The following is an 18,113-nucleotide window of genomic DNA, read 5'->3' as shown; positions in this document are numbered from 1 at the left end:
CATAAGGTCTCTTAGTAATCTCTTACGATACCCACGGGAAAAGAAGGAATAGCCTATTCTACGTCAAAACTACACGGCTAAAGGCTAAGAAGGTTGTAATAATGAGAAACTCTGTCCCAATGGTGTTTCTGCAGTAAGGAAGCTGTGATTGTATGACTATTCCGATTTAAAGGATGGATTATAGCAGTGAAATTACAGTATACAAAGGAATGATAATATTGTCGTCATGAATGATTCATCAACGTATAAGAGGACCATGAGGTGTTGGTTCATGGTATATGGTGGTGAAATTACAGGGTACGAAGGCTTATCACCCTAATTCTTAGGAATGGCAATGTATGAAATATAATATCAAGCCCATAGAGCTGTTCATGTCTATTGACGATGGTTATTCCATTCCATCGTCGAGTCGTCAGTTATTTTACCATTCCAAGCATGATAAAAAAATAGAAGGCTGAAAGCCTATATTATTCAACAATATTTCATTAAATTCTAATTCAAATTATATTCATGACTAATGGTTGAGTCGTTAAGGCGTTGTGAGGTTATGTACATACAAATTTATTTTCACATTTTCACATACAAATAAGAATTATTCAAATATTATATTATATTTCTAATCTTATATTACCATACATAATAAGCTTTTGTAAACATCAAGATATAAGCAAAAATATCAAGACAAATATTAGTTTAATCCGACAACTAATTAAAACGATATAAATGTTGAAATAATATCGTCTAGTGACAAAAAATTAGGTCCGAAAATTAACTATGCCAATGTAGCGTCAAATGTTACGACCAATCCGGTTATCTGGGGATTAACCTCATTACCTCACCTCGTTGTAACAGTCGTTTCCCAAAGGTTAACCTAATACGCACTAAATATTTATCTAAATGGCACTACTTGCTTGTTCCGAAATCACTTGATATCTACTAACATAACGCGTAAATAGATGCAAACAGGTGTTTGATATTGTATCTTTGAAAACTAACTATAAAAAATGGTTGGGTATTTCTTAAAATAACAAATTAATATTAAATTTGATAAACAAACTTTCCAAGTGTATTTCTAAAAATTTTTATCTATCTGTATTTTTTAAATTTACCTGTGTTGAATATAAATATCGAATAATCCCTTTGCCTCCATTTCAGTTGACTTATAGTGCTCTAGCAAAGATTTTCTTTTTTAAATAATTTATAAATACATGTTTAAAATCGTAGTTCCAGATAAATAGGTAGATTAGTAGGCACTGTCAGTTTTAAGACATACTTTTAAAATATTGAATTCTTACACAAAATGTTTTGTGGGTAGTTCAATGTGACTAAAATTTCGACGTATTCTCATACAAATTTTATTCTTTGCTTTTATTTGAATTTAAGATTAATTGATTAACAGTTTTAACTTTGCAAAAATCGTTATTTATCAATTATGATGCCCAAAAACTTTGTGCTTGCAATATGTTTGTTAAGTTTTCGAGCTTTGACAATTTGCATAATGTTATAAGGCCGATAACATTGTAAAGATAGTTATCGACAAATCGGATACATTTGACCTCGAATTTCCGATTATGGGGCAATAATATTTAATAACAAGCGACTGTTACTGAAATATCCTTGGTAAAACAATTTATAATTTTATATGACAAGAAACAGGCTTTAATCTTGATATCTAGATAGATATGAGACAGAAATAAATATGAAACTTTTCAAATAAAAAATAATAATTTAATTAAATAGCAAATTTTTTTAAAAAATAAATCTAATTGAGAATCGTATTTAAGTTTTAAGGGTAAATACCGATTTTGATAAACTACGAGAATACTTTTTGTAACAGACAGGATTCATTGCGATGTTGGCCGCAAACATATTATATTTTTTTTTAAACTAGTCTTTAGTTAATAGCTGTTAATGTATTGAAATAGTGCATAGGTACGAGTATTATTGTTAGGTGTTAATCTGACTAACATACATATAATATTATATGTCAATATTTTTTTAAACAACTTAGAATGGCAATTAAATAGACAGCCCACTCGATAGAAACTGGTAACCGTCATCTACAGCCTGGACATGAACAGTATCATGAACTTTACAGAATATACTGTCATGCCCTTCATGCGTTGCTATTTCTGAGGACTAATATCTGTTATGGATATTTGCTAGCTCCGGAATAAGACGATCTCTACGGGTGGGCATCCAATAATTTAGCTGATCCTATACGCGAATATAAGATAAACACTAGCTGTTTTCCGCAATTCCGTCCGTTAAAATAGGTATATAGGATATTGTGTGCTTATGTTAAGTTAGAACTATTATATTATCTGTGGTCAATAAATCACCTATTCGTGTACTAAATTTCATTCAAAACCAATAGCTTTTGTGTGAAAGGAGAACAAATATCCATCCAGAGGGAGACTTTGTACAAAAATCGTTTGCTTCTGTACCTCTGTCCCATTCGTTTTTCAACCGTGAAGCAGTTATGTTTGCATGGCTGTGTTTCGGTATGAAAGGTGGGATATGGCGTAAATTTACAGGGTACAGAGGAATAACACCTGTCCTCAGGAATGGCAACGCTTTAAGTGTATCATGGGCGAAACAGTATACTCTGTCATGTCCGTGGTATTGCTTATGTCTATAGGCGGTTACTACTTTCCATCAGGTGAACCATCAACTTGTTTGCCATTCTAAATTGTATAAAAAAATCCATACAAACTTTCGCATTTATAATATTAATAGGATTTAATTGTATAACACTCTATTTATAAAATAAACAGTGTATCACATCTATTATTCAATAGTCCGCGTATAAAGTTCCTTTCAGCGTGTCAGCGGCAAACCCTTGTAAAATCAATACACCTACGCTGGGAGGTATTGTGTTCGAACCTCCGCAAATTACCTGACATCACGTGCAGTGTAGTTACTTGACGTACTACAGTGGAAGTACTTGTTCAACACTAGCTCGCTTATTTATAAGGACGTTAAGACTATTATAAACCTATTTTAGATATTGTTTTGACCTATTATTTTTCGCTAATTGCTCAATTTGACAAACAGAGACAACACACTCTAATAAATAAAATAGGTTCGTAGGACGTTTTAGTTTGTATACATAAGAAGGTTTTATTATGGTCTGTCTTAATGAAACATAACGCAAATGTAAACAAACGAAAAGTTGCTTTGATTACGTCCATTAGTAATATAAATCACAAATCGATTAATCGATTAAATCTTTCGACTTCATTTAGAGACATAAACAATGTAATAATTACAGCAAAACTCGGTTACAATTTTATTAATATCTATTGAAAGGGAGTAAGTAATATAGTACAAGTATAATATTGTAACATCTGTGTTGCCTAATAAAATCCTTATTAATATTGTCATAAATATGAACTGAGTTTGTTCATTTGTCACCTCTCATGGCGCCTTAATGACTTAACTATATTCATGAAATTTGATATATAATATTTGGAATGAAGAACGTTATAAGCTTCTATTTATCCCGGTCAATCAACATATCCCAATCACGTGGACGAAATAGAGATTAAAAGCAAATGATTTATAAATTAAGCGATAATGTTCATAAATATTTTAAACAATCAATTCGTTTATTAATACGAGTCCTATCGATTATATATAATTTAACCGATTATAAGCTAATAAGTCGTTGCATGCAATATAATAATATTGATAGTCAGTTTAATTTTACCAGAGGGAGACTTTGTACAAAAGTCGACTGCTTGGGTACCTCTGTCCCATTTGTGTTTCTACCGTGAAGCAGTTGTGTTTGCATGGCTGTGTTTCGGTTTGAAGGGTAGGATATGGTGTGAATTTACAGGGTACAGAGGATTAACATCAGAGTCCTCAGGAATGGTAACGCATGGGGGGTATCATGGGCGAAACAGTATACCCTGTTATGTCCATGGTACTGCTCATTTCTATGGACGACGGTTACCACTTTCCATCAAGTGGATCGTCAGCTTGTTTGCCATTCTAAGTTGTATAAAAAAAATGTTTCAACCCGTGACTTCTTCTGTGTGACCGGGATATGTTTACTAACTGGGATAAAAAGTAACCTAAATACTTCTCCATCACATATAGTACACCAAATTTCATAATGACTAGTTAAATTGTTAAGGTGCTAAGAGGTAATAAATAAAAAGGAAAACCACTTCATCTTTTATAATAGAAAGGATAATCACGAGCAACTACAGAATACGAAACCGTAAAACTTTTCAAAGTTGAACCAAAGCGGATTAGTTGGATAATAAGTTTGAATTTATGTAAAGCTACATATTGCAGTGCCTTTTTATTACTCATTCAGAAATATTTAATGGATTCCAGTATTTAGAGTGATAAAAGATAAAACAAGATGAGTTTAATATGTAAATTTACATAATTACGAATATGGGCATGAATGTCAAGGACTTTCATTAATTTTCGTAAACCTTTATAAACCCTCGCCGGCGTAATTGCACGAGATGAATTATGAAAATGTATGAAGCACGGGGATCAATCAATCACGCGGAGCTGCCTGCCTGGACTTGTCTAATCAATTGACAATTCGTCAATCGAAAATATGTTTTCACTATAATAAGATAGAAAGAGACATCATCGTTTAGCGTTTTGTTCTTTTTTAGGCGTGTGATATCGAACACGTATCCACCGATACATACGTTTGTCATTTAACTATAAGAACTGGACTCTATTTCGTGAATAAATAATACATAGATACATAAATAGTTACTATTCTTGCTTATCTATTATCTATACCTATATATACAGTAATGTATTAAAAATGTGTTAAGAAAAACTGACTTCAATTGTAAGAAAATCAGTAATTTTGATTTAAAAAAAAAAAAACTAAACTACTGTATCGATTTTATAAAATTTCTCTGAGACCAATTATTTCTACCTCCTACATCTAGGTTGTGTAATGAGTTCCCGTCTTAAATGTTCCCTTTACAATATATTATTGAGAAATTAAAAAACGTGCCCACAAACATTTAAAAGTACAGCAACGTACAAGCAACTCCTCTCGTGTTGCAGACATTCATGGGCGACAGTAGCCGCTTGCCATCAGGTTAACCGCTTGTTCGTTTGTCTTCCTAACAATAAAAAAAAATCTGTAAATATATCCTTTTAAATAAAAAAAAAATCCAAATCATAAATATGAAAAAATATAACAAATTTGAGAATAACTAACTTTAAAAAGGAGTTATAAAGTCGGCTAAAAATATGAGTACATAGAGTTGTTTTGTATTAAATAATTTAATATTTGTAATTGTTATTATTTCACCAATTTATATTATTTCACCAATTTGTAATAAAATTGGTGAATGATGTAAAAGAAATATTTTTTATCTACGTGTACGCATAGTCTTTTATTTAGTAAAAAAAAAGTTATAGCTTTGTCTTTTACAGCGTTTGTACAGCCAAAAGTAACTACCTCACTCAACATATTTTTATGAATCTCGAGACTATTATTGTTATGTCTGCTACTTGTTTCTTTTTATTAATGAAATTATATAAAAAAAGACATGAGAATATTACTAATATTAACTAAATCTCGCTATCCGTAGGAGAACAGATTTTTATTAAGATGGATTAGCAGCTTCGTTGCTTATAAAATTACTCGGTCAGACAGTCGTAGCTCGATTTCCACCTAGAAACTATAGTGATTAATTTCTAGTAAATTCGTCACGATAGACTGACCAAACAGTCTTCATCTTCACTTATCATCCTTCATTGATACCCCGTCAGCGTATACCGATAGCATGGGCAAGATATCCGTTCCATTTACATCCTAATAAAAAACATTGCTAACCTTTCTCCATAAATATTTATTTATTTATTCTAGAAAGTATAAATGGCAGATTTAACACCATATGACGTTATCTACCAGTCGACCATAGACAGGAATAAAAAATTGTATGTAATTGATAGTGCAATGTAATGAACAATATTAAATTAAAACAGTAATTCAAAAATATTTTTTTATGCAACTTAGAATGACAAACAAGCTGACGCCCCCCCCCCCCCTGATGGAAAGTGGTAACCGTCGCCGATAGACATTAGCTGTACCATGGACATAACAGAGTACATTGTTTTGCCCATTATATCCCCCATGCGTTTCCATTCCTAAGGACTCAGGTGTTATTCCTCTGTACTATGTAAATTCATTGCCATATCCCACCCTTCAAACCAAAACACAGCCATGCAAACACAACTGATTCACGGTAGAAACACGAATGGGACAGAGGTGGCCAAAAAAACGACTTTTGTACAAAGTCTCCCTCTGGTAAATACCTACATATAATACTCATATTATCTACATTATACACATATATTTTACATTATAGATACATACACATAAATACATACTATACATACATGCATAATATTGTGTCAAGATTAGCGTTTTATTTAATACAATTACATTGTTATACAGTATTTTCATACCTCCATAATATTGTACATTGATTAATTTACTTTGTAAAGCTTGTAACGATTTAATTGCGAAGTTTCATTAACTATCTTGGAACATAGTGAATAGTAAGCTATATTTTGATAATTAATTTAACAGACGTATTATTCACAAACTCAAATGTTTACGTTAAATTTACGTTCTACTAATTAATTACTTGTGAAATTGTCCAAAATAATGTCTCAATTGTTACATCAATTACAATTTTGTTGTTATATAATTTTTGCATAGTAAGGTTTCACCTGCCAGTTAACCGGTAAACCGTCAGCTGGTTTGCCATTCAAAGTTGCATAAAACATATCTGAAAATGATTTCACAAATAATTTAAACGTTCTATTAATCATTGTATTGGTCACTTTTAATGAATAAACTAGGGTTCTCCGTTAGGATTCCTTTATCGTCTTTTTAAACCCTACCTGTCGCGTCACTATGGTTATAAAGACGGGTTATGTGGCGTTTTATTGCCGAGACATTGGGCTGGCAATAAACCCAAGGCTTTCCAGGTACACGTCTGCTCACTTGTCAATAAAAACCTAATATACGCGTAAATAGTCAACGAATTGCTCTCAAACAGTAATTTATTTCTTTGCCCGTGAAGGGCGTTAAGCATCAATGATACCTACTGGGCTGAACTATGGGTGATATGGCGTGAAATTGTTATGAAGGTCATTCTAATGTATTTGCTTTAACTCTCTAATTGAAGCCTTTGGACATTTAACTACACATATATATTGTATTGCGCTATGATACTATTTAGCTACGTAGTTGACCTGATATTCCTGTTAACGATAAAGTGACCACATAATATCCTATATTGCGCGGTTGTCGACTAAGCGGCCATAATATTACATGATCACTGCGCTCATGTAACGGGCGCTTCATTCTGAATACTAAGTCATATTATATAAGCTAAGACCATTACATTCCAAATCTCGTAATCTTTCCGAAAGAATAATTTAATATTACATATAAAGTACTAACAAGTAGAATAGAAAGTTATTAAAATGATTAATTTAATTAAAAAAAAAACTTTATCTAATCTTCGATTCTCTTATACGCTATGTAATGAATTAAGTAGTTTTATCTCCACTGTACGTTTACGTGAAAAGTTCAAAAAATGTTTTCGTTTTCATCGTTTTTAAAGAAAATTACAGAACTTTTTAAAAGAAATCTTTTTGGTTTCTTTAATCCGACAGCGGTTTGAAGAATTTTTTATATAAGTTTTAAATATATATAAGGGGGTTCTGCCAGTAGTTGCCAAGTTTGGAAGGTGGATAGGTAACAGAAGTTAAACTTTTGATGACGTTTTAAGAGGGACGCTGTTGCCCATCTTTCGACAATTAAGTTCCTTAAACGCCTTCTACGACACCCGAGAAAAGAAGGTGTAACTCATTCTATACGGGAACCACACGGCACATTAGTGAACAATGGCCAGTCAAAAAGCATACAAATTTCATGATAATCGATTCAAAGTAGGTTGCATGAGACCTTGAACTAACGGTGTATTTCTTTAGTATATGTTTTATTCGCCATCACAGAATGACTCGACATACACCATAATACATTTCATCCCTAGCAGTGATCAGTGTCCTACATATTAACGTGTAAAGATGCTTAGTCATGACTGTAATCAAAGACAGAATAATTATAGGTATTTATTTGAATGTTTGCTGTTACTCTGTAACTCTACGCCTACTAATGTTTGTCTCAAAACGTAGCGTAGACGTAAATTAACTGTTTAAATTATATCTAATAAATGTTATGTGAGATTTACACGCTTGGTAGACCATGAAAGCAATCATAAGTACAAGCACTTGGACATGACCTTTGAATTTGTCTGCTATCCTTATCATTTATCCTGAAATTCTATATATCGTCATAGTCGTAGAATACTGTCGGATCTATATATGTAATATTTGTCAGATCCGTCAGTATTCTATGTTTATGACGATATTTGTACTCGATTAGCTATAAAGCAGCCTTAGCGAGCTTAGCCTTACCTTTTGTATATGCACATTTTGTATAAATATTCCTTTTATATATCTCTTTTGTGCGCAATAGTTTCTTATTATTGGTTATGTATTTGAAAATTTGTGTAAACGCCTGGCACTTGAGGCAAATGATGATGTCCACATCTTGAGTTAGACTTAAATATGAAGATATACTTAGTACATTCAACGAACTACATTAGTTATATCACGGTATAAATTCGTCTACATGAGAACTCACGTCTTTGTGATTAAACAGAGGTTATGAAGGTATAGTAACTTAGTCTTCAGAAATGAAGCAACGTTTGAGAAGTATTGGTATAACAATTTATTTTTTTATAGAATTTAGAATGGCAATGAAGCAGACGGCTAACCTGATGGAAAGTGGTAACTTTCGCCTATAGAAATGAACAGTATTATGGACATACAGAGTATACTGTTTCGCTCATGATACCCCCCATGTGTTGCCATTCTTAATGACTAAAGTGTTATGCCTCTGTACCCTGTAAATTCACTGCCATATCCCACCAAATATATATATAATCATCAGATTAAAATGCTACGCAACAGTTTATCAATTTCGTTAAATATCAATGTTTTCTGTAGAACAACCATTCCATTATTAAAATTAACTACTATAGGTGTCAAATAGGGCGAACGATGTTGTGGATAAAAGCTAATACATACATATATTGTGTAGGTAGGTGTATAATGTCTATGCTGTCGCGTGAAATTAATGTGTGTAGCATCATATATGGGCCAGTTACCAGCGGGTGGCGTGTTTGAATAGAGCTCCTAATCACGGTAATGATGTTAGGAATAGACGCCTTAATGCGCCTTACAGAGAGAAATCGAAGTTGTTAGCTGTACTTAAAACTAAGAATGCTATAACATATATTGAAATAGAAATTTTGTTAGAATGATCAAAATTTAGAGCCTCTTATAAGTACTAAGATAACAGTTGAACAGCGGCGTGTTAGTATGGGAAACTCTAAATTTTTTCGTACTCTAACGAATCATGATCTTTTAGAAAAACAATTCAGTTCTGAACCACCTTATTGCGCTGACTCCCTGCAATACATTTGCAATACTCCTTCAAGTGGGGGGTCACCTTACGCTACGTTTGCTCATACGGGATCGCCACCCAAGAGCCTTTCTACCCCATCGGTTGTCGGTTCTTTGAGCTGTGTTATCAGCCCATTGCCACTTCAGCTTGCTTCAGCTTCTCTTTAATTCTTTTATGGATATCCGCATTTCGGATTCGGTCTCGCAAAGAAAGATTTGTACCTTGCTTATTTAGAATTATTCATGCAATCACAAAAGAAAAAATATCGAAAAATTATCATTGTACGTGACTGCAAGTCAATTTATAATAAAGTCGCATCTCCCTACTCCATGGTAGATAATTTATTCAATGAGTTTTTCGGTGTATTTTTTCTGAAATATTGTCAACTTACATTTTCTTTTACGCTGACTGCTATCAGATTCACACTCATCATATTAAGCAGACTTTGATACCTATAGGTATATATAATATTATTAAATATAAAAATTCAATAATTTTGAAATGGGTGCAGTTTAAACCTGTACATTTGTATCACATACTGCGTGTCGGAGCCAATACCATTTTACCAATTAGTTAATTACTTAAGCCTCTTCTTCACATGTCGCTCGTCACAAAAACAATTACGTTTGTAATATATTTTAACATAGTTTATTAACGATTTAATCAATATATCTACTTACACGTTTTGAAAGCACTGGACCATTTTGCTGACTTTGTCCGACCATATTTCAAATCAGCATATCATTACATACAATGTACATTAATTCTTCGTTAAACATTTAGTGAAGCCCACACAACCTCGGGAATATGTAAACACTCCACAAATCTAATAACAGAAAATTATACTGGTAAAGTAATTTCACTGTTTATTTGAGCTTTAGTAAATTTAAATGAAGGCTATGATTGGATATATTTCACTCCGCTCATCGATTTTCTGCTTTGCGCAAAATAGAGGAGCATTCATCCCTAAGGTTATTTTGAATTAAGAATGTCTTCGAATTTCGAAGGGATTCCTTGAGGAATTACAAGTGACGAAATATCTCTTGCAGAACTGAGATTGGGCACGTTTATTTGTATTATGTAACAAGTTGGATTATTGATTTGGTCAATTTATAAAGTCCTTTTTTTCCAAAATCGAGGTAAGTCACATATTACAATCATGTATCTTCTAGACTTCATTTTCATTAAATTCGTCTTGGGTCATTGAGACAGCAGTAAATTTCCCTCGGGTCTTTCTTTTACGAAAGGCAGACAAGCTAATGGCCGATATAAAGTAGGCAGTAACCGTTGCCTGTAGACACGTAAAGCACCATGAATATAACCTCTTACGTTATCATAATAAAAAAGTTAGGTATGTCTTTAATTCTGATAGAAAACAGTAGCAGTTGTAAGGTAGGGATGTTTCCTTTATATGAGTATGTAACCGTCTTAGAATATGTAGAGTGCCTCCATGCAAATGCTTCGAGAAAACCAAGTCAAGTTTTTCATACAATTTAGCGTAATAAATAGTTATGACTGTTTCCTTTATAACTTTATTATGTTTATAAATTTTTGCATCTTTTTAATGCGTAAAAACTAATTTTATTTATTAAATAACTAAATATAAATACGTCAAGATACATTATGTCCGTAAGTATACAGAACACTGAAAACAAAGAGTCAGGTAATTTGACAATTAGTTGACCCGTTTTTGAGACTCGATGCTCAATCATCTAGATAACTGTATTCTTTTGTTATCAGGTACGAAAACGAGAAGAATGCGCTGGTGGTTTCGGTGGTGTCATGCCAGGGTCTACCTGGTCGCGAGCCCGCCGGTCCAGATCCGTACGTCAAGCTCCAGCTCTTGCCGGATAAGCAGCATAAAGTCAAGACCAGGTACATTTTATGAATATATGGCTTCATCTTAAAAACTCATTCTCGTTCCACTGTTGGACATGGATTTTTTTCTCATATTGGGCGGACATTATTTTATTTTATTTTATTAGCCTTCCATTATTATTTTGGGTGGTTTGATGGGTTTTATTTCGAGCTATTTTTTTATTACACCAGTTTTTTGGGATTTGTTTTCTAAGTTGCCTCTATAAGGAGTTTCAAAATTAAGTTATTGTATTAACCGTTAACTGTCCACTGCTGTACATAGCCTCCCCCATAAGTGAGGGTTTGCCAGTAGTTATCACGTTTGGCAGGCGGGTTGGCAACTGTGGTTTGGCTTTTAGTGATGTTTTAAGAGGGACGCTCCTGCCCATCCCTTAACCGTAAGCCCTTCAACAAAGTTACTCGTATCTTATGAAAATGGAGTATTATAGTATCGGCATAGTATAGTATCATGTAGATTGCATATATTAATAATGATCAACTGACCGCTGATTGCTGTTCATGCAATACCATCTGCGCCGTGTGGGAGGATATTACCATTTCACCCACAACACTGACTATAGCAAAGTAAACAAAAATCTATAATGGATTTGAATAAAAAATACTATGAGATTAAGTATAGATATTTTTAGTAAAAGGATATGGGTGTAGAGTGATTTATTTCCAAATTTCCTTTTCTGACATTGATTTATTGTGCTTTGATTTTTAATTCATCTTTTATAAAGTCTGGCGAATAATAAGGAGTAACACATTTGGTTCTTACTTAATCACCATATGAAACGGATTCATTAATTAAACATTTGATAAAATTTCATTGCAGAGTGGTGCGCAAAACTCGCTGCCCTGTGTACGACGAGGATTTCACGTTTTATGGACTGGCTCCTTACCAACTCACCGCGATCACACTCCATTTCGTGGTCCTCAGCTTTGACAGGTGAATTTTTTTTTTATACTTACAATGGCTAATAAGTTTACGGCTCATGATACTCGTAAAATATAGCAACCGTCGCCAAAACACAGAATGTCTTGGGCTTGTCGTGTCATTGGAAATGTATAATGGAACTTGGATTATGTGTCGATTACGATGATGAGTCTGTTGATGAACCTGTCGGAGTGTAAATATTGAAATACTACAATGTGGTTCTAGCACACAGTAGGACAGGCTTTGGGATCTGTTACATTATAACAAACACTTAAAGTTAATTCATTTAATCGAATCATCGTCTGGTTTAGTATTTTCTTTAGTAATGATGGATTTTCATGTTTTTTTTTCCTTAGATATTCCCGAGATGAGATAATCGGCGAGGTGGTGGCGCCACTGTCCAGTTTGCAACTGCAGAGCGGAGAAGCAATGGCGCTGTGTCGCGAGATACAACCACGCAGTCTGAAGGTACTATATTATTATTTTTAAATTTTACCAAAATTCTCATCTCCCCTCTTAAGGAGAGGAGATGGCAACTAACCCCCGGCAGAAGCACAGTCGGCCGGGGTTCAGGGCCCCAGGGAGAGAAACCGGCGTACAATGCGGGCAGAATCTAAGAGCACCGCTTTCTGCATCTTTCCCGGGAGTGAGCCGCCCCGGAATCCTTCTGTCCCTGTAGCCCTGAAGAACGCACGCATGAGGTCCTCATTCATGGCTCTTGTCCACCTCATGCGACGTGTACCACCAGTGGCGGGCACCGATTGCTGGGCCTGTGACGGCCCTGCCGGCGCCAAGCCAGCTGATGTCGAATATTATTATTATTATTATTATTATTATAGTTACATAAATAAAAATATCAGTAGACATATTACTTGTGCTATGTACTAGCAATTAATAGATAAACTTTTTTTTTTTTTGTGAATACATACTGTAGAATCTCGATTATCCGAACATCGATTATCCAAATATTCGATTATACGGATAAGACAGGACGAATCGGATCCCATATAGTTGTTACAACTAAAGCATATCAGGGTCTTGGCCGCAATGAAAAGATGTGATTAATTACGTCAAAGATTAATATTTCCAAACAAAATTTTAAATTATATAGGTTATTATATATTACATTTTCTTATATCGTATTGTCTAAATGACGTATGTAAAACCCTTTACATAATATAAAAAAATATATAATAGTTTGATTTGACTTTGATATCGATTCTCCGGATTTTCGATTATACGATAATCGAGATTCTACTGTACATATTATACACAGAAAACACCCAGACCAACACAAACAGATATATCGTGACTATCGGAAGATGAGGCAGTGTGTTTTTTTTTATGAAAATGCAATAGTAAATTTGCCTGTATTATTAATTAGACGCGGTCGTAGAATTAGAGATGATAGAGGAAGATGAAGTCAGTTGGTGCACCGTGATGTATTTCCCAGGAATTAACCATGATGGTTTCCGGGAAATCCTCGACTTATGCCTAACAATGAGATGTTAATGGGTTGACATGACAGTGTGTTGTGTGTTGTGCAGATGCGCAGTGTGGGCCGCGGCGAGGTGCTGGTGTCGCTGTGCTGGCAGCCGGCAGCCGCGCGTCTCACCGTCGTGCTGCTGAAAGCACGCAACCTGCCCAAGATGGACGTCACCGGACTCGCTGACCCGTCAGTTGCTTCTACTTTTTTTATACTACTAGAAATGACGGTCCACTTGATGGAAAGTGATAACCGATTATAGATATGAATTACATCATAACTTTACAGAATACTACTGACACGGAGAAAATACGTGATAAATAACTAAGAATAAGTTATTTATTAAAGACATATTAGACCTAGTATCATACCAGAGAGATACTTTGTACAAATGTCGTCTGCTTCCTCTGTTCCACTTTTTTTCCTTCCACTATCTCTCAATCTACAAGAATGACAACACATAAATGGTATCATAGTGTATACTACGATATCCGTGATACCGTTGATACCTATAATAGGTTGAAAGCAATGATGGCTGGCTCATCCGTCATACTCGTGAACGGGTGCTCCCTGTAAAGACTGGTCTGCTCTAGTCACTGCAACTGAGTTATTTTATTGATTTGTTTTAATTATGTACTATATATTTTGAATTTTATGATCTAATACTGTTTAGTAGTTTGTATTGGCACAAATTCATTACTTATATAATTAAATTTTTTGGAAAAAGCAACAGCTGAGTTTCTTGTCCGTTCTTCTTGGCTGAACTTGCGTTCGGAATGGGCGATAATGAAAAAAATACTATTTAATAATGCTAAAATCTAAGTTTACTTAAATAAAAATATTTCATTCTTTCTTTTTATAAACGACGGATACAACTCTCCGACAAGTTGGCTGTCAACTTGTTTGCACTTTCATTAATATAGTAAGACACAGAAATAATTATTCTGAAAACTTTACAGATACGTAAAGATGTACTTGCTGTACAACGGGCAGCGCATAGCCAAGAAGAAGACCCACGTGAAGAAGCGGACGCTGAACCCGGTGTTCAACGAGTCGTTCGTGTTCGAGGTGCCCGCCGCGCCCAACGCCACCCTCGACCATGTCTCCCTGGAACTGCTTGTGCTCGACTGGGACAGAGTCACTAAGAACGAGGTAACGTTATGATTATTATGTGAATGTTTCACGTTACTCGTACCTCTTAAAGAGGTTTCTTCAGGGTCGGCAACGCGCGCATAATTTTTTCTTGAAAAATGGAAAATCAATCGGACCAAAAAAATGGGCCCATGTACCTGAAGGGGTAAAATCATATTTGCTTGGTTAGCTAGTAATTATATAATGGATGCGAGAAATGAATTTGTACTTATACATTAAAAAAAACAGTGTTTATAAAATCGATTAATTGTAATAATTACTCCCCTCCATCCAAAGGTTGCTTGGAAAAGGTCATTTTTAGCGAGGCCGCCTATTGTTTTTTCGCTGATATTATTGTAATCGTTTGTATTTATAATAAGTTTCTAGTCTATAATAAGTTTCATCAGAGGGAGACTTTGTATAAAAGTCGTTTGCCTGGGCACCTCTGTCTCATTCGTGTTTCAACCGTAAAACAGTTGTGTTTGTGTGCGTGCATGGCTCTGTTTCGGTTTGAAGGGTGGGATATGGCAGTGATTTACAGGGTACAGAGCAACGCATGGGAGGGTATCATGGGCGAAACAGTATACTCTGTTATGTCCATGATACTGCTTATGCCTATAGGCGACGGTTACCACTTTCCATCAGGGGAGCCGTCAGCTTTGCCATTCTAAGTTGTATAAAAAGTTTACTCTTGTAATCCCTTGGAGGATTAGAAATAAAGAGTATCTACCTAAAGATGCGAAATTGTAATGTGAATGTGGCGTGTGGTGTACAGGTGATCGGGCGGCTGGAGCTGGGCGCGGAGGGCGCGGGCAGCGCGCGCCACCACTGGCGCGAGGTGCAGGCGGCGCCGCGCCGGCAGATCGCCGACTGGCACAAGCTCAAGGAGTGAGCCGCCCCACCCGCAACCCCTCCGCGGTCACGTGACACGCGCTCACCTACTTATGTTGCTGAATGTCCACTGCGGCCAATACTGTAACGTGATTGTCTTGTTTTTAATTTATTATTGGTTTGATACTACTTAATTTCAGATAGAGAAGTATGTTTGATTAATATTGATCAATCCAGGAATCGAAACACTGGCTAGCAAAAGAGATTTTCTTTTAATTTGAATTATTCGGGTAGATTTAAATTCACGTCGCGTTTAGTCGTAAAAATAAATTTAAATAATTGTGTAAAATAGCAAAATTGTAAAAATGATACAAATAAACTCCTTGTAACGCGAAAATTCAATTTAGATATCATACTATATAAGTTTAAGTGATAGTTTTTCTGAAAATAAAAAAGCGCAGCTAGTCCTTATGTTACCTTGCTGCTTCAATTACGTTTTAATAGACACAAAACAGTATATTAGGTTAGATTGCTATATTAGATAGGATTGGATAAATTTACCTTTACTTACATTATTTCTATTTGTTATGATTATATGTTTTAATGTAAAAAAATATTAAACACTTGTACAAATTTAATGACAAAATTAAGTAAAAATCCTTATTACAAAAATGAGGCTACTCGAATAAATCAATAACTAATTTATAAAGAATAATAATAATTACCAACCCAGTAAGTACATTTTTTTCGTGTTCATAGGATTGATGAATAGTCACATGAAAAAACATTGTAACAAACGGAGCAATATTTCTACGGCATCCCCTTCGCTCAATGTGAGCTTCTGCAACATCAGGGGATTACATTCTAACCTAAACGCTGTCCACCACCACCTAGAAACGGCGCGGCCGGCATTGCTCTTTCTAACGGAGACACAGATATCCTCTCCAAACGAAACTTCATACCTGACGTACCCGGGTTATAAACTTGAACATTGTTTTGTTTCGCGTGCCGGTGTATGCGCGTATGTCAGAGAGGATATCTGTTGTCGCCGCCTTGGAAATCTTGAAGGAACGGACCTGTCTGTTTTATGGCTGCGTGTAGACTGCAATGACCATCCTCGCGTCTATGCATGCCTATACAGGTCCCACAGCGGTAACATCGAAACCGACCAACTCATTGAGCACGTCCAAATGGCTACAGATTCCCTGCTCGAACAGATTCCTTCCGCTGAAGTCGTGATTCTTGGCGATTTTAATGCCCACCATACCGAATGGCTTGGTTCACGTACAACCGACTATGCGGGAAGATCTGTTCATGACTTTGCTTTGGCTTATGGTCTGACGCAGCTTGTTTCCTCGCCCACGCGAATACCTGATGTGTTGGACCATTCACCTTCACTGCTGGACCTTCTGCTGACCACCCACCCAGACAACTATGTGATTTCCGTCGAAGCTCCGCTTGGATCGTCGGATCACTGTCTGGTGCGGAGCGAGAAAACCTCTCATGAGTCCGATTCCACCACGTTCTACGGGTAGACGTCGTGTTTGGCACTACAGGTCGGCAGACTGGGATGAGATGCGGATTTTTTTCGCATCTTACCCATGGAGGCAGGTTTGCTTCGCACTGGGGGATCCCAACGCCATCGCCGATTCCATCGCCGATGTGGTGCTCCAGGGAATGGAATTATTTATTCCTAACTCTGTGGTACCTGTCGGTGGGAAATCCCAGCCCTGGTATGGAGCCTCTTGTAGAATAGCATCTCGCCTGAAACAGGAGTGCTTCCTAGCCTGGGCCAAAGGTGTGGCATCGCGAGATTCTAACATCAGTGCCCTTAAAAAGAAGTATAACTTTGCCTCTAGGTCCTTCAAAAGAGTTTTGGCCACAGCGAAGTCAGAGCATATTGGTAGAATTGGCAAGAGATTGGCTAGTTTACCTTCGGGATCTCGAGCTTTCTGGTCTCTTGCCAAAGCTGCACAAGGGAATTTCTGTCAGTCATCTTTTCCACCATTGCGCAGGGAGGATAACTCGTTGGCTCTGAACGCCAAAGAGAAGGCCGATCTCCTTGGATCTCTCTTTGCATCAAACTCGACGTTGGATGACGGGGAGAAACTACCGCCGACCATCCCGCGTTGTAGGAGCTCTATGCCGGATGTTAAATTCATTCGCTAAGATCAGTGCGTAGAGCACTTCTCTCCTTGAAATCCATAAGTCGAGCGGGCCCGATGGCATTCCTCCAATTGTGCTTAGGACGTGCGCACCAGAGTTGGCTCCGGTTCTTACGCGTCTTTTTCGGCTCTGTTACTCATCAGGTATAGTCCCAAAGT

The 18,113-nt window shown here is 35.9% G+C and overlaps 1 protein-coding gene across 2 annotated transcripts in view; it reads left to right on the top strand.

Annotated features, from left to right (window-relative positions):
- Positions 1-16,023, top strand: part of LOC113515736 (synaptotagmin-4) — a 36,079-nt gene extending 20,056 nt beyond the window's left edge. For both annotated transcript variants that reach the window (XM_052902521.1, XM_052902520.1), the window contains exons 5-10: positions 11,285-11,419; positions 12,240-12,353; positions 12,698-12,809; positions 13,889-14,016; positions 14,787-14,979; positions 15,734-16,023. In XM_052902521.1, the coding sequence (XP_052758481.1) occupies positions 11,285-11,419; positions 12,240-12,353; positions 12,698-12,809; positions 13,889-14,016; positions 14,787-14,979; positions 15,734-15,850 (799 nt within the window). In that variant the 3' untranslated portion in view covers positions 15,851-16,023. The remainder of the gene's footprint in view (positions 1-11,284; positions 11,420-12,239; positions 12,354-12,697; positions 12,810-13,888; positions 14,017-14,786; positions 14,980-15,733) is intronic.
- The last annotated feature ends 2,090 nt before the right edge of the window (positions 16,024-18,113 follow it).

The sequence above is a fragment of the Galleria mellonella genome, unplaced genomic scaffold (genome assembly GCF_026898425.1).
Source record: "Galleria mellonella isolate WM207_F2 unplaced genomic scaffold, CSIRO_AGI_GalMel_v1 utg905, whole genome shotgun sequence".
Classification (NCBI taxonomy): domain Eukaryota; kingdom Metazoa; phylum Arthropoda; class Insecta; order Lepidoptera; family Pyralidae; genus Galleria; species Galleria mellonella.
Note: the sequence above shows the minus strand (reverse complement) of the source record. Positions and strands in the feature narration are given on the sequence as shown.